This window comes from Crocodylus porosus, unplaced genomic scaffold (genome assembly GCF_001723895.1).
Source record: "Crocodylus porosus isolate Cpor-Errol unplaced genomic scaffold, CroPor_comp1, whole genome shotgun sequence".
NCBI classification, from domain to species: Eukaryota; Metazoa; Chordata; order Crocodylia; family Crocodylidae; genus Crocodylus; species Crocodylus porosus.
Genome location: NW_017728943.1, coordinates 130,635,187 through 130,655,924, shown reverse-complemented (window position 1 = coordinate 130,655,924; position 20,738 = coordinate 130,635,187). Strand labels below are relative to the sequence as shown.

At 42.4% G+C, this 20,738-nt stretch overlaps 1 protein-coding gene across 9 annotated transcripts in view; it reads right to left on the bottom strand.

The window, feature by feature from the left end:
- Positions 1-876: 876 nt before the first annotated feature.
- Positions 877-20,738, bottom strand: part of MAP7 (microtubule associated protein 7) — a 182,323-nt gene continuing 162,461 nt past the window's right edge. For 8 of the 9 annotated variants that reach the window (XM_019550194.1, XM_019550191.1, XM_019550199.1 and 5 more), the window contains 8 exons: positions 19,440-19,623; positions 18,605-18,800; positions 16,709-16,810; positions 16,371-16,421; positions 16,217-16,274; positions 9,246-9,381; positions 3,374-3,600; positions 877-2,641 (listed from right to left, as the gene is read on the bottom strand). In XM_019550194.1, the coding sequence (XP_019405739.1) occupies positions 2,631-2,641; positions 3,374-3,600; positions 9,246-9,381; positions 16,217-16,274; positions 16,371-16,421; positions 16,709-16,810; positions 18,605-18,800; positions 19,440-19,623 (965 nt within the window). In that variant the 3' untranslated portion in view covers positions 877-2,630. The remainder of the gene's footprint in view (positions 2,642-3,373; positions 3,601-9,245; positions 9,382-16,216; positions 16,275-16,370; positions 16,422-16,708; positions 16,811-18,604; positions 18,801-19,439; positions 19,624-20,738) is intronic. The other variant, XM_019550192.1, reaches the window with a different exon arrangement.

Here is a 20,738-nt window from a genome sequence, read left to right as displayed (position 1 = left end):
GAGGCTTTTACAATTCCTAGATCTGTCCTACTGAATTAGTCACACAGCATCTGACTGTGCAGATGGTTGAACTAGCGATGGCAGCAGTTATGAAGCTGACACTATTAAATACCATGATCACCTAACAGCCACCCCCACCCCACTACCCTTGAAAGGAGATCAAAAGTTACTTTTTTCTTTCAATTCAAAATCCTCTTGTAAATACAGATGGGGCAAAACCAGTACTTTGAATCTCAGCTCCTTTGAATTTTTTTAGAATACTAATTCAAATCCCTAAATCTGAACACACCACCTATTGTTTGGATTAAATTTCAAACCGCAAAAGGAAAAGTGTCCCAGTTCAACAAAGGACTTATGAAAGTCCTTTATGTAATGCACTTTCTTAAGTCATATTGACTTCAGTGATGAATCAAGGGGTTTGGTTTAAAATCAAATGAGAACAATTTATAATATCTCAAAGTGTAATCCTATATCCTTAAACTTAATTTGAATCTAGTTCTGCATACCAACTCCTCAGCCCAATCCTAGTTGTAAATGATCCCATACTATTTGCCTAACAAAAAGATTAGAGCAGTGGGAGCCAACGTTTCTGGCAGGCATGTCAAAATTAAACCTTGTGCCCTCTCTAAATGCCACTTCCCCTGCCTCATCTGTTACTCTGCTTCTTGCCCTGTGCTCCCTGCCTTATCTGCTATTCTGCTTTCTGTTCCCTGCCCTATTTGCCACTGTGCTCCCCAATCTATACACAGAGCTTGCCTGTGCCACTTGTGGCATGTGTACTGCAGGTTGGCCACATTTGGATTAGAGGAGTAGCTGTAACAAATTGGTCCCTGGTTCAAACTAACGTAACATGACAACCAAAAATATAAAAAAGTATAAATATTTCAAACAAATTTTATTTGGTTCTTACATGCTATATAGATTCAAAGAAACTACATGTGTTTAAGTATAATATTTATATACATGGAGACCTGTGAAGAAAGCGGAAAAGGAACCCAATTAATTTTGTTATAGCACAAACTATTACTGAAACATTCTGACTGAATGGCTTTATGATCTGGCAGGTAAGTGAACTCCCCAGGACTTAAATCCATCTCCTTTATAGTAAGACACACATCTTGCAGCTGTATTAAGTCAGCCCATTAAAACATTCTTACTAAAACAGTTTCTCTTTTAATAGATTTTCTGCACTTTTGCTCCTGATATGCCTGATCCAGTGCCCAGTGGAGTTCATCAAAAGAATCTTCCTGGGGCAGATCCTCAACTGGTGTGAACAATTGTAACTCCTCAGTTGACACCAGCTGTGAATTTGCCCCGTTGACTTCAGTGAATACTGCATCAAGACCTGGTAGGATCTCTCAAGAACAATGAATAAGTAGTAATTTCTACTGATCAGAGCACCGTTCATAAACACAAAAGGTCCAGAATTTTAGTCATGCTCAGCAGCAGCAAAAGTGACATGGGTGGGATGATGAAAGTGAAACTGGTGTCGGTGGGATAAAGAGGAATGTTAAGATTCTAGTCACTATCCTACAGTAAAATGTACTGCATTTTAAAAATGCACATTAAACAAACAAATAAAGCAGCAACTGACCCATTATTTTCTGTTTGCTCTGAAACGAGCAAAACCAAGAAGCTCTTGGATCTTCTCCTACAATCGAGTTTTCACACCATCTTCATCATCTGGTAAGGCAAAGAAAACTCCCTCCATTGTTGGGAACAGCAGCATTACACAGGAGTTGGAATCGTGTGTGCATGTGTACCTTTTACAGTGGAGTGAACATGAATATAACTAATAAAATCAAGTTTGCAATATCATTTTATTACATTTTTCTAATTTATTCAATTAAATTATTCATTTTTGTTTACTGAACAAAATCCATAAATACATCATCTAGGAGAACAACAGGTTTTCCTTGTGTCCATGAAAAAATAACGCTCTCAAATTTTCACATTTTAAAACCTGCTCCATTTTGTTTCTTTTTTTTTCCCCAAAGAAAAGGTAAGAAGAGCATAATGACATCTGAATTTACAGAATGTCCATGTCACGTTACATTTACAAGAACCTGATACAGAAGCCTACACTTTGCCCCCATAATTAGAGTTCTCTGCAATAACATTTAAACCAACAGGTTTAAATGAAACACCATGTTAGCCCTACTTGTAGGGCTCTGAGGTGTTTATTTTTCAAGTATTAGATCCAGAAAATGTAAAAGATTCTTTGCCAATTTTTACATTTATATCTTTTAACCAAATACCCATCTTTAAAAAACAAAACAAAAAAATCAGGCCCTTTGCCCCTACCAGCCCATTACTTTCAGATTCCAGTGTCTTTGTCTTAAAGATGCGGAAAGTATCCATTTACTAAATAAAGAGGCTTGTTGGAAAAAGCAATTTTAAGTAATGCACATGAAGCATGATTTCTAATGGTGAAAACTATTAGATAGAAAGGTACTCCAAATCTATTCCCCATCATTTCTTCTGCTGGTTTTGCTAAGGTCCTTTCAAAAAGATATCCAAGAAATCTTTAGAAAAACTGGAGAGAAAATAAAACACTCCTTCATAGTATGGAAGGAAATCCACTGGCTGCAGAGATGCTTACTTCACCTTTGGTTGTTCAGAAGAAATGGTTAGATAACCTCTGTAATAAAAGGGTAATAAAAAAGGAGAACAGATTATCAGACAGGAATGATATTTATCCAAAAATCCTGTTTACATAGCACTTTCAATGACTGACCCTTTTGCTCAAATTTTCTGTGTACTGAGGAGGAAAATGTTGCCACCTGTGTTTGATCTACCTTGCACTATTCATGCTTCTGTTCATACCCAATAGATAAAAAGTAAGTCTGCTGCTCTGCACTGACTGTGGCTGCAGACAAAACCTTTTGTAGCAAATATCAGAAAATAACCTGATAAGGGGAGTTATTCAGAATTTGAATCACAAAGCCAGCAGTTATATCCCACTCCCCTCCCCTCCCCCCCATGAAGAGCATATCACAGTTTTACATTTGAAGATGTGGAACAGGCTGGCAGTTCTCAAGCAGCTAATTGTGTATTTGCTATGCCATGCTGCCAGGTAAAAGCATCACACAAACATTTTAATGTAGCCTCACAAGGCAATGAATGCAGGGGTAACTAGGAACTCTCTGAAATTAAACTTAAGATTCAACACAATTCCCATAGTACTCTGCAAGTACACACACCTTTGCAAGCGCATAGTAAGACATGTTCCATGCTCCAAAAAGCTTACAGCCTAAGGGGTTTAAATTAGCAATCTGGTTATGTACATCAATTAAATACTTCATATTTTCTGTCTATTACAAGGTGCAATATTACAACATTACAATTTTTTAATAATGTAGAGCAAACCTACCTGCTGTCTGATGTGTTTGAACAGTATCTACCTGAGGCAATAGAGTCCCCTTATCATCAAAGGCTAAAATTGGATTTAAAGGAATTCCAGGGCTATTGCTTCCATCATTGTTCAAGGAATCTAATCTGGATGCTTTAGATCCAATGGGTAAGTTTATGATCTCTTCAAAGCTGTCATTCTGCACAGACATTCCATTCTCATTTGGGTTTTTTTCTGGATTGAGATTACTAGAAGCATAAATATAAATATAATTTCCTAATACAGTTCATAGATGTGTCTAACAAACAATCACAAACTGAAACCCAATATTCCTCACATTTTAGAGGATGTTCAGTTTCATTGCTGTTCAGTGCCCAAAGTTGTTGGGGCAGTGGTAAGCTAATGAACCGAGGATTAACTTTCACTCTTATTAGCAACCCAAACTTCTTTTCTCCCTAAAGCAAATTTCTGCTTCTTAGGAAAAAAATCTCAGAGCTAACTGGGACTGAAAAAAGGCCCTCAGCACTCTAGCATACCCTTCATTAGAACCTGGATAATGTCTACATGAATATATTCCAGCTGATCTGTCAATATCAAGATATCACACTGAAAGAAATGCATTCTGAACAAGCAAAATTACAAGTGGAAAAGACAGTATGAATCTAGAGTGATTTACTGCCTTCTAAAACTCAGTTACTCAACTAATAGTCATACTACATACTTATCACAGAGATAATTTTCAGACCTGTTCTGTTCAATAATGTTCCATTGCAGTGCAGGAGATGTATTCAATGAACTTGCTGATTTTATTTCCATATGTTATACCTAGGTATGACAGTCGGGTTCACCAGAGCATTAATACACACATTATGGTCATGGAAAGTGACTGATGACACCATATTTTTTTTGTTTTGTCCCTTCACTGTGGAAAATGCGGATTTTGTCCTTTGAAAGAGCAAAATGTGGGAAATCATGGGCTTCCCCTTGCAGGCTGGCAAAGTTCTGGTCTGCAAGGAGATGTTTGGGGCTAGGGGGAGCAGGATGCAGGGGGTGCATCACATGCACGTGGCCAGCAATACAGCCAGGCAACAGAGAGCAGCTCCCCCAGCTGTCTGCAGGTAAGTCTATAGGGAGTGGGACGGGGCATGGGGCTGGGAATGGGGCCGCCTAAGGTCCCCATGATGAGAGAGAGAATGGGGCAGGGTTGGCGGCTGGCGCTGGGGGTGCTGCCCAGCTGGGGTGGTATATGGGGCCCAGGGCCAGAATGGGGGCCCAGTTGGAGAAGTGGGACAGAGTCACAGGTGGCTTGTCTGGGGTGGCAGGGAGGAGGCTGGCTCCCCACTGCTGTGTATACTCCATGCTGCCACTGCTGTTGCTGGTGCCTTGCCATGGTGGGCAGGGAGTGCATTGCCACAGCAGCATGGTTAGCACGGGTTTCTGGCAGCAGCAGCAGCAGCACCACCACCAAACCTCTCCACCTTCCTGTAACAGGTTTAACCCACTGGCCTGCAGAGGCCTCAGGAGGAGGGCAGCAGAGTGGGGAGCCCTGAGACCTGTAGCAGGCAGGCCCACATCCTCCCCTGTCTCCATGGGCTCTGCTTAGTTCTGCTCAGGCCATGACACCTGTGGGGGGTGAGGGAGGCAGGCATATGTCTCGTCTTTGCATTTTGAAAAGGTGGTCACCCTACTAACACTATCCTAGCAGGATAATGAGAGCAATAAAGCTAATCAAAAGAAAGTAATGAATCACTAGAATCAACTGCACCTTGTTCAAATTCACAGATGACACTAAGAGGTAGGGAGAGGTGGGCAAGCTAGAAGGGATGGACAGGCTGCAATTGGATCTGGACAGGTTACAGGGGTTGGCGGATGAGAATAAGATGGGATTCAACACTTCAAGAGGGATGTGGACAACATGGAGAGGGTCCAGAGGAGGGCCACTCGTATGATCAGGGGTCAGCAAGGCAGGCCCTATGAGGACAGGCTATGGGACCTGAACCTGGTCAGCCTCCACAAGAGAAGGCTGAGAGGGGATCTGGTGGCCAAGGGAGACCAGGAGGCAATGGGAGAGTCCCTGTTTCCCTGAGCACTACTGGGAGTAAAAAGGAATAATGGCCATAAGTTGGCAGAGTGGATTCAGGCTAGATATCAGGAGGCGCTACTTCACAGTCAGGGCAGCTTAGATCTGGAACCAACTTCCAAGGGAAGTGGTGCTCACTCCTACCCTAGGAGTCTTCAGAAGAAGGCTAGACAGACGCCTTGCCAGGGTCGTTTGACCCCAGCACTCTTTCCTGCCCATGACAGGGGGTCAGACTTGATGATCTGCTCAGGTCCCTTCTGACCCTACCAACTATGAAACTATTAATTGCTTATTTGGCTCCTGTCCCCTTTATTTTCCAATGTCTTTGTTCACATGGACATGAAATGGGATTTAGGTCCTGGCCCCAGCACCCAGACCTGTAGTCTGGGTCTCTGAGCAAGCAGAGTTCTAAAGTAGGGGAGCATACACCACAGTAATAAATAAATCAGCCTAAATGCTCCCTGCTTCTTGACTTGGGCTCCATTGGGAAACGGGAGGATTTCAAACATTCTGAATCCAGAAATTCAATCCATAGACTATTTAAAATTATGCAATTACTAGAGGCCAAATCTTGACCATGCCCCCTACTCATCTTCCTAAGAAGCACTGATGGTGCAAAATACAACCCAAGTTGTAATGGGAGGGCAAGGTGGGTTCCAAATTGTACAAGATGTGTTGACTTTGATCCTTGTACATCACCAAACACAAATCAGCATAACGTGGTATGTGGGGAGTGCACATAGAGAGCTTTAGTCAGTGGATGCATCACTGTGCAGAGCAATTAGCTGTTAAATTTAATTTTTCTGGGAGATAAGAGTAATAGCTGTAAAGGCTCCTAAAACCTGTGGACTACAGTGAGAAGCTTTGTTGTTGCTCCCATCCCCTAGGAATTCTGTTGGATACTTCCCTGTGCAAACCCATTTACTCGGGCTTTGCAAAAAGAAAAGAACTCAAGCTATTGTATCAAAGCCTTCTAAAACCAAATGCAAGACCTTTTTTGGCCTAAGCCAAACCTTATTTGACATATAATCCACTTCAGACATTTCCTAAAGACACCGAGTCATTCAGCAGCATCATTTTCCATGTTGCTGCTTTTTTTTGTATAGTACTACCTGGCTTCTATTTCTGTTGATGCTGGTAGGTTGTATTTATTCCTTTCTCACTCTGCCTGCTTGCAGGTTCTTTCTACACTGAATATGATGCTACCTGACAGTCATTATTAGGGAGGCACATATTGTATTATAATCATCAAGATGCATTTAAAATGGAGAAATAATTAGCATTTAGTAGCTGCCTTATACAATTGCAAAATGGCTTTATGCAGTTCATCTAGCATGCTTCAGTGCTCAGTGTCACTGCCAGAACTTTTCTCAGCAGGAACATCCTTGTCAATATGACAGGAGGCTAAGAATCCCACAGGCATATGGAGAGATTGATGGAGGACGAGCTCCTCTTTTAATTAGTGCCAATCATACTGCAGTGCATGCTGGCCATAATGGTTTGTTTGCCAGCTTCTCATATTCTGATTTTTCATTGATATTTTGGCAGTACCTGCATAAAACATGAACACACAATGAGATAATTGCCTTGCAGAAAGCCAAATATGAGAAGAGCAAATACTGAAACTGAAATAAACTGACAGATCAAGCCACGTAACACCAGCTTTCGCTTGGCAAAGACCTGGCACAGCCATAACAAGTATGAGCCCTTTAACAGATTCTGAAGCTATGTGACAAGGTTAGGTGTGTGACCTGAGGTAGCAGGGGAGGGGAAGAAGGCAGGAGGCTACATTTAGATTTCAAAGTAGAACAGGGAGAGAAACTGGAATCCCTAAGAAGAGACAAGAGACAGAGTTGTGAGAGACGTGGGATATATGATAAACGTGAAGGAGAAGGTGCAAATTGCCTATAAAAACCAAGGCAAGGATAAGGCCTGTGGGACTGCCCTCACCACCCGGGATGACCTGCAGGTCTCTCAGAAAGATTTTCTGAATACCTGACTGCAAGCAGACAATCTTGCCCTCAGGATTATGGAAGGCTTTCTGTTCTTTTTGGCTTATTATATTGGATTTTAAGTTAGGCTAAGTTTTATTTGTTGCCACTGTGTCTTATTGGGCTGTGTTTTAGCTTAGGTGGAGTTTTTCTGTTGTTCTTTGCCTGACATTGCAAATTGCTGTGCTCAGTAAACACTCTCTTAAGAGAATGGATTATTCTTGCCCCTAATGTCTAATATTAAGTCTGGTAACACAAATCACTAGACAATCAGCTTGCTGGGGTCGTTTGACCCCAGTACTCTTTCCTGCCATGGCAGGGGGTCAGACTTGATGATCTGCTCAGGTCCCTTCTGACCCTACCAACTATGAAACTATGAAATATCACACGTATGTCAACAGAAACTGTACAACTTGTCCCATGGCTACATGGCACTGCTAACATCAAATGCTAAACTTCCAAAAACCACTGCCATAGAGGAATAAAGGTTTCTAATTAACAAGATAATTTTCTGTCTCATGTCAACTACCTTGTAAAGCAGGTGCAGGCAAAATTCAGCCCACGGGCCAGATTCGACCCACCAGGCCATTCTATTTGGCCCCATGTAGAAGCAAGGAGCCAGCTTGGTCCAATGGAGCATGACTATGCAGCTCCCAGCACTCCAGCCAGGAGGGATTGGGCCAGGCAGGCTCCATGCTGCCACTTGCGGCTTCCAGCACACCTTTCAGGAGCTGTGTGCCATTGGGTCGGTCCAGGCTGGCTTCATGCCTCTATGTGCAGCTCCCAGCTGGAGTGCTGGAAGCCCCATGTGGAGGCATGGAGCCGGCCTGGACCGACCTAATGGTGCACGGCTCCCACTTGTAGTGCTGGGAACCCCACATGCTGGCAGGGATACCCCCATCCCTTCTCAAAGCCCACACACACCCTCCCACAAATCCCACACCAACACCCCCCAACCACACCCCACACACTATATACAAGACTAAGATGGTTTTGAGCTATTATGCTATCACCTCTATATATACTATGCAAACCACATGTAAATCAGGACAAAAATATTTGTTAGAAATAAAATTAAAACATTTTATAAACAGATATTTGATATCTAGTATACAATTTGGTTTTTCCACCCCCAGTTCCAAGATGGCAACCCTCCCTCCCACCTCCAAAAAAGGGAGTACTTCCAGGAGGCAAGGGGAGGGATTTCTGGTAGCAAAGGTCAAGGGTTAGGGGAAGGGCTTCTGGTCCCAACATGGCAATCAGGGGGCAGTGCACTTGTCAAGGGGCATTGCTACCCTCGCAGCCCTCAAGAGCTCACAAAAGTCATTAAGTGGCCCTCCAGGTGAAATAATTGCCCACCCCTGTTGTGAAGTAATCCAAGCTTATTAACACCTTGAACAGCTTATAGATCAATATCTCTACTCTAAAAGCATGGCACTCCATATTGCATGGAGGAGAAGTAAGGTTGTAAATGCACAATTATTTCAAGAAAATTATTTTCTGTATGAGGGAGAGGCAGCCGCTCTCTCAAGAACAAATAAAAATTGCCCTTCCACATTAAAATTTCATCACTAAAATGCTTGTTGGCAAATAAGATACTATACTTTCAAATAATACTGCAAAGATTACAAATGCTATTTTTACAAATTTAATCCCTACAACTGATCAAAGTGGGTAACTTCAGAACACTGTGGGAACCGTTTCCTTACAGACCAACAATGGAGAGGGGTGTTTACCTTTAACCAGCTTCACATGCATGGGAATATCAGGAAATAATTATTTTTAAATCCTTCACACTTTATACTCCCAATGATGTTCTCACCTGTCCATATTTACAGTAGGTGGATGTGAAATGACCACATGTGCACAGGTTACTGGCTGTCCATTGTGTGGCAATTCTGTTGCCCGTTGAAGCTGAGTGTGCATGACAGATTGTAATGGAGACGTGGGACCGGTCACTAGCAGAGAAAAGAAAGAAAGAAAAAAGTCTGCAAAAATGTAAAGCAATAAAGTCTGCCAAGAAAAATGGAATTAAAAATCCCTTCCATCCAGATCTTGTACAGTCAAGAATACTCCAGTCTGTAACTATCCATACTGGGACTATTTTTTACAGCAGTAACTAGGGTGGGGAGCTTGGGGAAGCTGCCCCAGACACCAACTTGGGAGTGCCTCATGGGAAAAAAAATGGATGTCGCTGCAGCTGCACAATCATGCTAGTTAGTGACACAGAGGCCACTGGAAGCCACAGCTACCCTGGGCTCCTGGCCGCATCATTGTCTATGGATGTCTACCTTCACACATTAATATAACTTCATAATAAATGAAAAAGCAAAATCTCAGTGTGAAATGTTTCTTTGGAACAGCAGTAAGCTCCTATTTTTAAAGTATTTTCTATAAAATGTGTTCATACAAAGAAATTCCTACAGACTTGTGCCTTACGCATCCCTCACAAAGAAAACAAAGCCGAGATGAAAGACATTGCTGCTCTGTCTGAAATCAACAAAAACTCAGCAAATGCAGCAATTCTGTATTGTATCAAGATATGGGGAGCTCCTGGGGCACAATTAATACCCCACAGGTACTACCATTTATCTCTCAGTTGGGAACCATCTCAGCAAGGACTGCAAAACCCAAGCCCAAGATGTGGGGAGAGGAGGATGCATTTTCAATCTTAAGTATACTGTTTGGGGCTTTTGTCCATTTAAGATGCAATACAAAATTAATGTTATTCTGTGGTTGACTTTCACTTTGTATGAAAAAAATATGCTACACTGTTTAAAAGGTTAAGTGGTGGAAGTCCTTGGAATGTATATGAGAACAAAAATGTCAATATGCTGCTGCTGGAAATTGCTGCACTGACAGTGATTTGCTCATCCAAAGAATAAGCAATGCAAGCTTCTTCACGTTTCTCTACTCGAGCACCTCAAATCCAGATTTGTGGGTTGGCGGCCACCTCCACAGTTCAGCCACAAAAGGCAATGAATCCTTGGTTTCCCTGCTGGTACTACCACGTGTGGAAGCTTGTTTTGTGACATGAAATCTGTTCACCAGAATCTGGGTTCAGGCCTCTTAACTCATATCATAAAGCAGCAGAGAGCTGTTCAATGCTGTAATAATGGGAGGATACTAGTGACCTATTATGGATTTTAACTGCCAGCTTGGAAGGTGAAAGAAATAGTATAGCCTGTTTTCAGTTGCCTTGAGGCATCTAGACTTGGTCTGAAAACAACTCCATGTGCATAATGCCTGTGTATAGTCCTAGCCTATTCAGAAGAGGCCCACATGCAAGGATTTGAAGTGATATAATCACTTCATCATCATTACCTCTTTCATAAGTAGAGATTTACATAACTCAAGGAGGCAACTGACTGATTTTGTGGGGAGACTGTGGGGCTGGTTGCCATATTCATGGGTTGATTATGCTGGCCCGCACCGTGCCTCCCTCCAGAGGCCACCCCAGTGGCCCTGCCCCTCACCACTGATTAGCTGTGAAGGCTGTCTGTCATGTGCTGTCCAACTGAAGAGGGACGGGGCTGCATGACAGGCAGCCCTCTCAACTAATCAGCAGCGAGGGGTGGGGAAGGCTGAAGCAGCAGACATATTGAGCTGGCCTGTGTGCTGGCAGTCCGCCCTTCCTGGCCAGCTGTGCAGCTGGGCTGCAACACTGTGAGGTCCAATGGTTCCCTCTGGGAGACCGTGGCAATTTCAAAATAAAACCATTTGGAGTGTAATGAGTGGGAAACTACACAGTAGCGGGGACCACTGATGGTGGCATTGTTTAATGCAACCATCATTTAAAACGTAAAGGAGTGATGGGGTCCAGTAAATGATCACTGCACAAAAAATGGCTCTTTCAAAATTGCCATTAGTTTCTGAGTGGTGTTGGTTGTAGCCGCGTTGGTCTAAGGACATAGGCAGACAAGGTTCTTTGGGTAAGTGATAGCTATTATTAGACCAATTAAATACTTGGGAAAATTGTTCTTTGCAAGCTTTTGGGCACAAACACCCTTCTTCAGGCATAAGGAGAGTTATTACTTTCTGAAGCACCCTCCTATTGTTATTTAGCCAAAGTACTCAAAAACATTGTCCCTGGAAGCCTACCATAATCTGTCCTTTAAATCTATTGCCAAACTATTTAAAATGCCCTCTTCGCTTGATAGATGATAGTAACATCAGAGCAACCCCAAGCATTAGCTGCTTATGGTGTTGCAGGTTGTTCCCATCAGAAGAAACTGCAGAAAGAGTCAGATGTTTCTGTGGTCTAACCTGCTTATTTACAAAGCCTGTTCAAAGTCCCATTTCCATTATGGTAGCAGGAAGTAGACAGAAGAAAGTGTCTTTGTTTCCAGTGCCAAACCCATTCCAACCAACACTTTTTCAGCTGGAAAAAACACACTTTCTCTCTCTCTCTCTGTTTTTGTTTAGGGCTTGCTCAGGCTGTATCTGATGCTGCCTCTTTCGGCTTCTCTGATTTTATCACCTCTCTTTCCTGAACACACAAACATAATAACAGCCTGTGAAAGCCCACCTAGTGGGCCCAGATGTCTTTTTTTTTAGCAGGTGAATGACTAATTGTTGGTGTAGCTCTTGCTTTTGGTACACCTAGTTCCATGAAGAAACAATTATTTCTCATAACTCTTAAAAGTGAGCGGCAGCAGTTGTTCCAAGTCTGTTAACAGTATCCATTAAATTGTTCAGAAGGCATTATTAAAACATTCAGAAGACTAGTTTATAGGCTAATATCATCAAGTACACTATGTTGTACTTAATTAAGTACATTTATTTCAGGCACTTGCACTTTTCAGACTTAGCCATTTAGGTTAACATTTTACAAACTGGTTATCTGTCTTAGGCCGACTGGGAGGGCAGGGGGATGGGTTGAAATTTCAGCCAAATCAGTTTACCGGTTTCTAAAGATGAGACTAGGGGAACATATGTTCTTTTCCAACATTAAAACTTTCTATTGTTTGTTTGTTTTTTGTGGAAGGTTTGAATTTTCCTTCACTTTAAAGCAGGGGTTTGAAATATGGCAAGGGCCTTTCTGTCACAACCATGACTTTTGCTATCCCCAAGGCCAAATTATAAGGCTGAACATGTCACACCTTCTCAGCAGACACTAATAGGGTGCAAGAGCCCAAACTAGTTGTGGCTGAATTACTTTCAACCAATGTCTTTTTTACTGAAAAATGCAATAAAAAGTAACAAAAAATTTAACTTAACAAAGTAGCAGTAGAGATGGTGGTGGCATTCCCACATTACCCAAGTAGTTCTGGCCCTCACATCGGCTTCTAGGTATCCCAGTTTAAATCTCTTCTCTGCCTTTCAGGATTTGAACCCTAATCTTTTACCTCCCAGAGAGTGTCCTCACCACTAGACTCTAGAGACGTTCTTTCACATACATGTGCTCTCTGACTAAAGGAATATTTAAACAATCCACGCAAAGAGGAATAGTATAAACCGTGGAGACGGAGAACACCCCACTGTAGACTACATTTTAGTACGTATTTAGTTTACATTAAAAAAAATTAAAGTATAACCTGAACGTTTCTTCTTTTCATCTGTGGAAAAGCTCCCATAGAACTCTGCTTTAAACACCTCAGGATTTTAAGAAAGGGGAGGAAATACTACAAACCTTTATTAAAAAAAGCACATTATTAAGGTTGTAAACTCAGGCACCCAAAATTCAGAAATGCCAGAGTGAAGGTGGTCTGTGCAGTCTTAACATGTCCCTGTTGTATGCACTGAGATGATCTTCAATATGTGATCACCTACTATTCCTCTATCAGCTCTCTGCCTTATTTCATGTACAGAATGGATGGCATTCATTTACTGAGAGAGCATCTGTACGATGTATGGTCCTAGCACCTTATTTATAGCACACTATTGAAACCCTGCTCTGAAGAACTATAAATTTCTCCATAGGCTCATAGCTGTACAGTCTGAGAACTTCACAATGAATATATTTCCACAACACCTCTCTAAGACAAGCAAACGTATTACCATTTTACAGATGGGAGAGGAAAGTCATCTTTCAAATTCTAGATAGATCCATTCCAAAAAATAAACCCAAAAAACGCACAACTGAACCTGGTTCACATTATGCCTTTATGAAGTAATTTTTTGCTGTCTTATACCTGAAACTTGTAGAATCATAGAAAGTTAGGGATGGCAGAGACCTCAAGAGGTCCAACCCCCTGCTCAAAGCAGGACCATCCCCAACTAGATCATCCCAGCCAGGGCTTTGTCAAGACAGGCCTTAAAAACTTCCATGGATGGAGAGTCCACCACCTCTCTAGGTAACTTGTTACAATGCTTTACCACCCTCCTTGTGAGGAAGTTTTTCCTAATATTCAACCTAAACCTCTCTTGCTGCAACTTGAGAACAGTGCATCTTGTTCTGTCATCACTGACAACAGTCCAGCTCCATCCCCTTTGGACCCCCCCCCCTTCAGGTAGTTGAAGGCTGCTATTAAATCCCCTCTTAATCTTTTCTTCTCCAAACTAAATTAAGTCCAGTTCCTTCACCCTCTACTCAAAAGTCATGTGCTCTGGCCCCCAAACCATTTTCACTGCTCTCCACTGGACTCTCTCCAACTTGTCCACATCCTTTCTCTAGTGCGGGGCTGAAAACTGGACACAGTTCCCCAGATGTGGCCTCACCAGTGCAGAATAGAAGGGAATAATTACTTCCCTTGGTCTGCTGGCAATGCAGCCCAGTATGCTGTTTGCCTTCTTGACAACAAGGGCACACCTGACTCATATCCATCTTATTGTCTACTGTAATCCCCAGGTCCTTATCTGCAGAGCTGAGGCTTAGCCACTCAGCCCCCAGCCTGTATTGGTGCTTGGGATTGTTCCGTCCTAAGTGCAGGACTTTGCACTTGTCTTTGTTGAACCTCATGAGATTCTTTTTGGCCCAATCCTCCAATTTGTCAAGGTCTCTCTGAATCCTAGCCCTACCCACCAGTATATTTACTACGTCCCCCAGCTTGGTGTCATCTGTGAACTTGCTGAGGGCGCACACCATCCCATCTTATAGAACATTAATGAAGATATTGAACAAAACTGGCTCTAGGACCAACCCCTGGGGCACTCCACTTGATACTGGCTGCCAGCTAGACATTGAACCACTGATTACTACCTGTTGAGCCCGACAATCTGGCCAGCTTTCTATCCATCTTACAGTCCATTCATCCAATCCATACTTCCTCAGCTTGCTTGTAAGAATGCTGTGGGAGACTTATTAAATTCAATGTATATTATGGCCACTGCTTTCCCCACATCCACAGAGACAGTTACCTCATCACAGAAGACATTCAGGTTGGTCAGGCATGTCTTGCCCTTGGTGAATCCATGCTGACTGTTCCTAATCACCTTCTCCTCCAAGTGCTTAGAAATGGATTCTTTGAGGACCTGCTCCATGATTTTTCTGGGGACTGAGGTGAGGTTGACTGGTCTGTAGTTTCTTCTTCCCTTTCTTAACGATGAACACATTTGCCCCTTTTCCTAATAGTCTGGTACCTCCCTCAATCACCATAAGTTTTCCAAGACAATGGCCAGCAGCTCTGCAATCACATCAGCCAACTCCCTCAGCAACCTCAGATGCACTTCATCTGCTCCCATGGACCTGTACACATCCAGATTTTCTAAACAGCCCCTAACCTGTTCTTTCACTACTGAGGGCTGCTCACCTCCTTCCCAAACTGTGCTGCCAGATGCAGCAGTCTGGGAGCTGACCTTACCTGTGAAGTCCAAGGTGAACAAGGCATCGATACTTCAGCCTTTTCCTCCTCATCCGTCACTAGGTTGCCACCCTAATTCAGTAAGGGACCCGCACTTTCCTTGACCTTCCTTTTGTTGCTAACATGCCCTTCTTGTTACCCTTCACATCCCTTGCTAGCTGCAACTCCAATTGTGCTTTCACCTTCCTGACTTCACCCCTGCATGCTCAAGCAATATTCTTATACTCCTCCTGAGTTGTTTGTCAAAATTTCCATTTCTTGTAAGCTTCCTTTTTTTGTTTAAGCTCACCAAAGAGTTCTCTGCTAAACCAAGCTGGTTGCTTGCTACATTTGCTGTTCTTCCTGCACATTGGGGTGGTTTGTTCCTGCACCCACAGTAAGATTTCCTTAAAATACAATCAGCAATCCTGGACTCCCTTCCCCCTCGGCCTGACCTCCCAGGGGAACCTGCCCAGCAGTTCCTTGAGGAAGTCCAAGACTGATTTTGTGAGGTCTAGGGTCCACACTCTTGCTCTCCTTTCTTTTTACAAAGCATTACTACTGATATAACACTTTAGCCTGGAGCCATTTGCTTTAATGACTGAGATAACATGAAACCCTAACAAAACAAGTTAATACGGAAAACCACATCAGAACAGATCCAAAGCTCTAACACCACTCTAAAGAAATGGCAGAATTGGCACTTTCAAATTTGATACAACTCTTACCATGAACTTGTTCTTTTTTACTCTAAAGAACATTTTCACAAGTGATGATAAATCAAAACAGTTTTGTCTTGCCAAGCACTAAGTACACAGCCATAAAAAAATTGATGGCAATACATTTCTAAAAAAAGTCCGACAAATTTTTCATTTAGTAATACGGTTATTTGTAGAGAACTTTTCAACGATGAAGATTCTACTTAAAAATTGACTTACTCCCATCCGTATTCCTGACATTTATTTTCAACTAAGTTGTCTTGTAAAATTCCAAAGTCCTATCTTTTTCAATTCATTTGGCTTACTATGCTTTTGTTCTTCTACTATGTTAAGAGCAGATTTAAATGCAATACCTGGTTGTTGAGTAATATTTGCCTTTGATATTTCTCCATTTTGCTGTTCATTAGATTTCTATAAAGAAAACATAGATATGTAAATTAAAAGTGGGATTGGAAAGAACTGAACTATGCCTAACTATTTATACAGATAAAAAGATGTAGAAAATACCTTATCTACAGTTTCTGTGCGCCTAGTCCTTTTCATGATTTCCTCCAGTCTCTACAAACAAAGTGAAAGGATGAGAATGAAAATAACATTCACCGACGTTGATTTTTTAAAAAGCCTCTGCAATTATTATCTTAGATAATGCAGCACAACTTGCTGAAAAAAGCAAGACAATTCATTAATTTTTTTCTAGCATTTTAGGAACCTTCTATTAACGTCAGTAGGTCTGGGCCAGGCCTTTAGTGAATTTGAGGCAACGTCTGCAATATATCTGTTTTTCTTCAACATACATGCAAACTGGTGAGATATAGTGCCAAGATTCCATAAAAATACTGAATTACCTTCTTCCTTTCTAAGCGCTCCTGCTCTTCTCTTTGGAAATGCTTTTCACGCTCTAACCGAATCCGATCTGCCTCTTCTCGCTGGCGAGCTTCTTCTTCTTTCTGAGTGATGGGAAAGGAAAGGAAATAAGGATTGATTTCCAGTGAAATGGCTGATTCACACTGGCATCCACTTATCTTTGTATCGCATCTGAATCTGCAGCAACTTGAAAAGACACTTGGGGGTGTCATGTCAGCAGCAGAATTTTTAGACTGAAATGCAGGTTTCTTAATTCTTTCGTCTCTTAATGTTATGTAAATTAAAAAACTGGTAATCTTATTTGGTTTTGTAACTACTTTGTGATGAATGCATGAAAGCATAGAAAATGAATAAGGAAAATGCATTTTCTAACCTTGGGTATTAGAAGAGGAGCCAGCAAAGTGTTCATAAGACTAATGGCAGGTGGATGCTTTTGACAGGGTCAAAATAAAACAAGAGAATGTTACTCCCTCCCACTTTCCAGACACTGTCATTGCTTAATAAGAGCAAGGACAAACAGCCACATGCATGTACAGTACTGGCTTTCCTTTCCCATTTTTTTTAATTAAATGCAAAGCTCTCATGGGATGTGATATACAAAGGCCTCTCAGTATGATAAAGCTGCATTGTATACGGAGATGCTGCAAGGAGATCTGCATTTAACAGAGAGGTTTAATCCTGCTTTATATATTAACGTTATAAAGGAAATATTCCAACTTACAACACCAAGTGCAGAATACACTTTCAGAAACACTTCAGATAAAACTTCTTCATTACCTTTTAAATTATAACTAATTTCATATGATCCTTATGTCCATGCATATATAACGACTATTTTGTGAGAGTTTTGGTGAGCCAAAACAATATATTTAATGGGAGGACGAATTCCTTAATATTTATGACACCTATTCAAGTGACGAGGGACATCTAAGTACCTTAACAGACAAGTTCTTTGTCTAAGTGCCTCCTGATACTAATAGGCAAGCATCATTATTACTGTTTCACAGATAGAAAACCAGGCTAGCAAGCTGAAAGGTCAGACTGTAGGAATGTTCCTTACAGGGTGCGTCTACACCAGACACTTTACTGTGCAGCAGACTAATTTGCTGCACAGTAAAGCATCACCATCTACACATGTGCAGCAATTAGGGTGCAACAGACTGCTGCCAGATAGTTCTGTCAGTTACGAGTGGTACTGAGCAGTGTAATAAAATACTGCACTTAAACACATGTGTAGATGGTGATGTGAGAATTAGATTACACTGGCTTATATTGAGCCAGGGTACATTCAGACACATTAACTGAATGTGTAGACATGCCCACAGTGTAAATAATCACATTGAGCAGCAAGGACCTGACTTCTTGAACAGCCATCTTGATTTTAAAGACTGCTTGAGGGGTTAAGTAATAGTATGCATACTGATTCCAAAAAAAATATTAGAGGCAGGAGTTCAGGTTTCCAGGCTATTGAGAAATCTTCAGCTACTTTAACGCAAGTGTATACAACTCTGTCTATTAAGTTATCTTGGCAACTAGCATAATAAAATGGTAAGGCAAATTCTTCTCCGGTGCAAATTTAATGGTTTAAATGAAGTTATACCACCAGTGAATTTGACTATACGGTAAAAGCGAAGACCTGGAATTAAAACAAAAGTCCTATAGAAAAAGGTATACCACCTGTAAAATCCCTCTAGGGAAAATCATCTTTACAGTTCCTTTACAGTTGTCTATGAAATCAAGAGTCAGGTGACAAAGTTTGGTTTACTTCTATAGGTCATCTTCATTTTATGGAACCTACACGCACACAATAGAAAATGAGGTGGTTAGCTCAAACCACTACCATCAGGACAGATATGGAAATACTTGGAGAAGCCTACTTGTTTTTGAAAGCGCTCCATCTCTTCTCTTTCTTTTTGCTCTTTTTCTTCTGCCTGCCGACGGAGACGTTCTTCTTTTTCTTTCTCCTGCTCTGACTCCCTTTGCTTTCTTTCTGCCTCCTGTTTACGAGCTTCTTCCTCCTCCCGGCGAGCTCTCTCTTCAGCTATTCTCTGCGACAACTGCTCCTTCTTTTGCCTGCAATAAAAAACATAAGTGTAAGAAGCAGATATTGGGCCATGCAACTTGCATGAGCAGGATAGTGACATGCCAGTCTTATTTTACTCGGCTTACAGGTAAAACATATCATAGGTGAGCATTAGTGGCACAATGGGAGACTGAACTGGTGAGAGAGAGAGATGCATTTTTTAGTTTTAGAACCGCTGGAATCTGGGTTTTGAATGGGAAAAAGGAGAACTGTAAATGAAAACTAAAGGCATATCAAGGTGACTGCAGCTTACAGGTAAATATTACTGTGCCCATGAAGATGCAAACACCCACGGATGAGATCCTCAACTGGTGCGAATCAACATAGCTTTATTGATTTCAATGAGGATACTGCGAGTTATGTAGGCTCATGATCGGCTTGTTAAAGCACGAATGCATGTATGAACCGATGATGCCCATTTAAGACATTTAAATCTAATTATATTTCAGCTTGTACCTATGATTCGCATTAAACCCTGACAAGATAACATCATTCCTTCATTTGGGATTTTCATGCTTGCTTTCCTTAAGGGCCCTTACATAGGTCTCACTGTTAATGGGATGGTAGCTCTTGTAGCAACACAATGGTATTAAAAGGTAGCTTCTCTACCGAGGAAATTGGGGTATCACCTTTCAACCTCTTCCCTCTCCCTCCTTTGTTGCTCCTCCCGCTCTCGCTGCTCCCGGGCCAGCCGCCTCTTCTCAGCGAGCACTCGGGTTGCTTCTTCAGGGTCAGTTGTGCCTGCAGAAGTCTTACTAGGAACAGGGGGTGGAGAAGCAGCTGGTAGAGCTGGAGGCAAAGGTGGAGCAGCTGCTGGAAAGGAGATAAAGAAAAATTCATTACAACAAAATGCTGTCACATAGGTGACATCCTCACCTTTCCTTTCCCTCCCTGAATGTGTATAATTAAATAAGCCTCCCTCAGGGAACAGGAAGTACAATCTCAAGTATCAGAGCTTTTGCTGTACATTGCTTTCTGCTAAGATGGCTTTTCTCAAAGGTACCACAAAAAGAAACAGAAATCATTAGCACCTCAGGGCCAGAGCCCTCCAGGGAATTTTTATACCAAGACACCCAGAGGAGCAGCACTGTGGGGACTTCTGTGACGGAAGAGGTCAGCTTTAAATTCTGCCCACAACCCAAAAGAAGCCAAGATGGTGGTAAACGTCTAGGACACCTGCTGGGACAGACCATTCCCAGTCTCGCCTGATTGTACGGGGCCAGGTTCATCTCCTTTTGTAAGTGGCAGGGTCTGTGGCAGTGTGAGATACCAGGTCTCCACTCCAGGCAGACTGTCTGCCACTGCGGACATGAGCTGGGGTCCTGCTGACGCTAACAGGTCCTGACTGGCTGAGGGAATGCCCCAGTGAAGATGTTCAGGCTGCTGACAGATGTGCAGGCCCCACTCCAACTCGCAGTGCTTTACATAAAACACCGTGCGTTACAGTACCTTCCCAACCCAACAGATATTTCCCTGTTGGGTGGGGGGGAAGATGTGAGAAATTGAGCCTGCTTGCAGGAACCTGAGGAGCCTGCCTGAAGCCAAGGAGCCACCCTCTTCCCCAGCCATGCCCCCTACCCCACAACTTCTAGCCGTCTGCAGGAAGGGAGGGGAGTTAGAAGATGGGGAGGAAGCTGCTAGCTGGGTTTGCCTGGCCTCAGCTGGAGGGTGAGGGGGAATGTGAGGTGGGAAGGCTTCAATCCAGCAACTCCCCTCCAGCTTAGGCCAGACAAACCCTAGGTGGCAGCTTGCTTGCCTTCCTCCCTTCCCTCCTGCATTCAGCCATGGGTGTAGGGTTGGGGTACATCAATCCAGCCCTGACTGCAGGATAGATTTACGTTAAGTAACACAAGTTCCCTAAGGTGCTCCAAAGTGGAGAGCCTTTATCTAATCCCTCATTTCATAAGGGTTACTTTAATGCATGATCA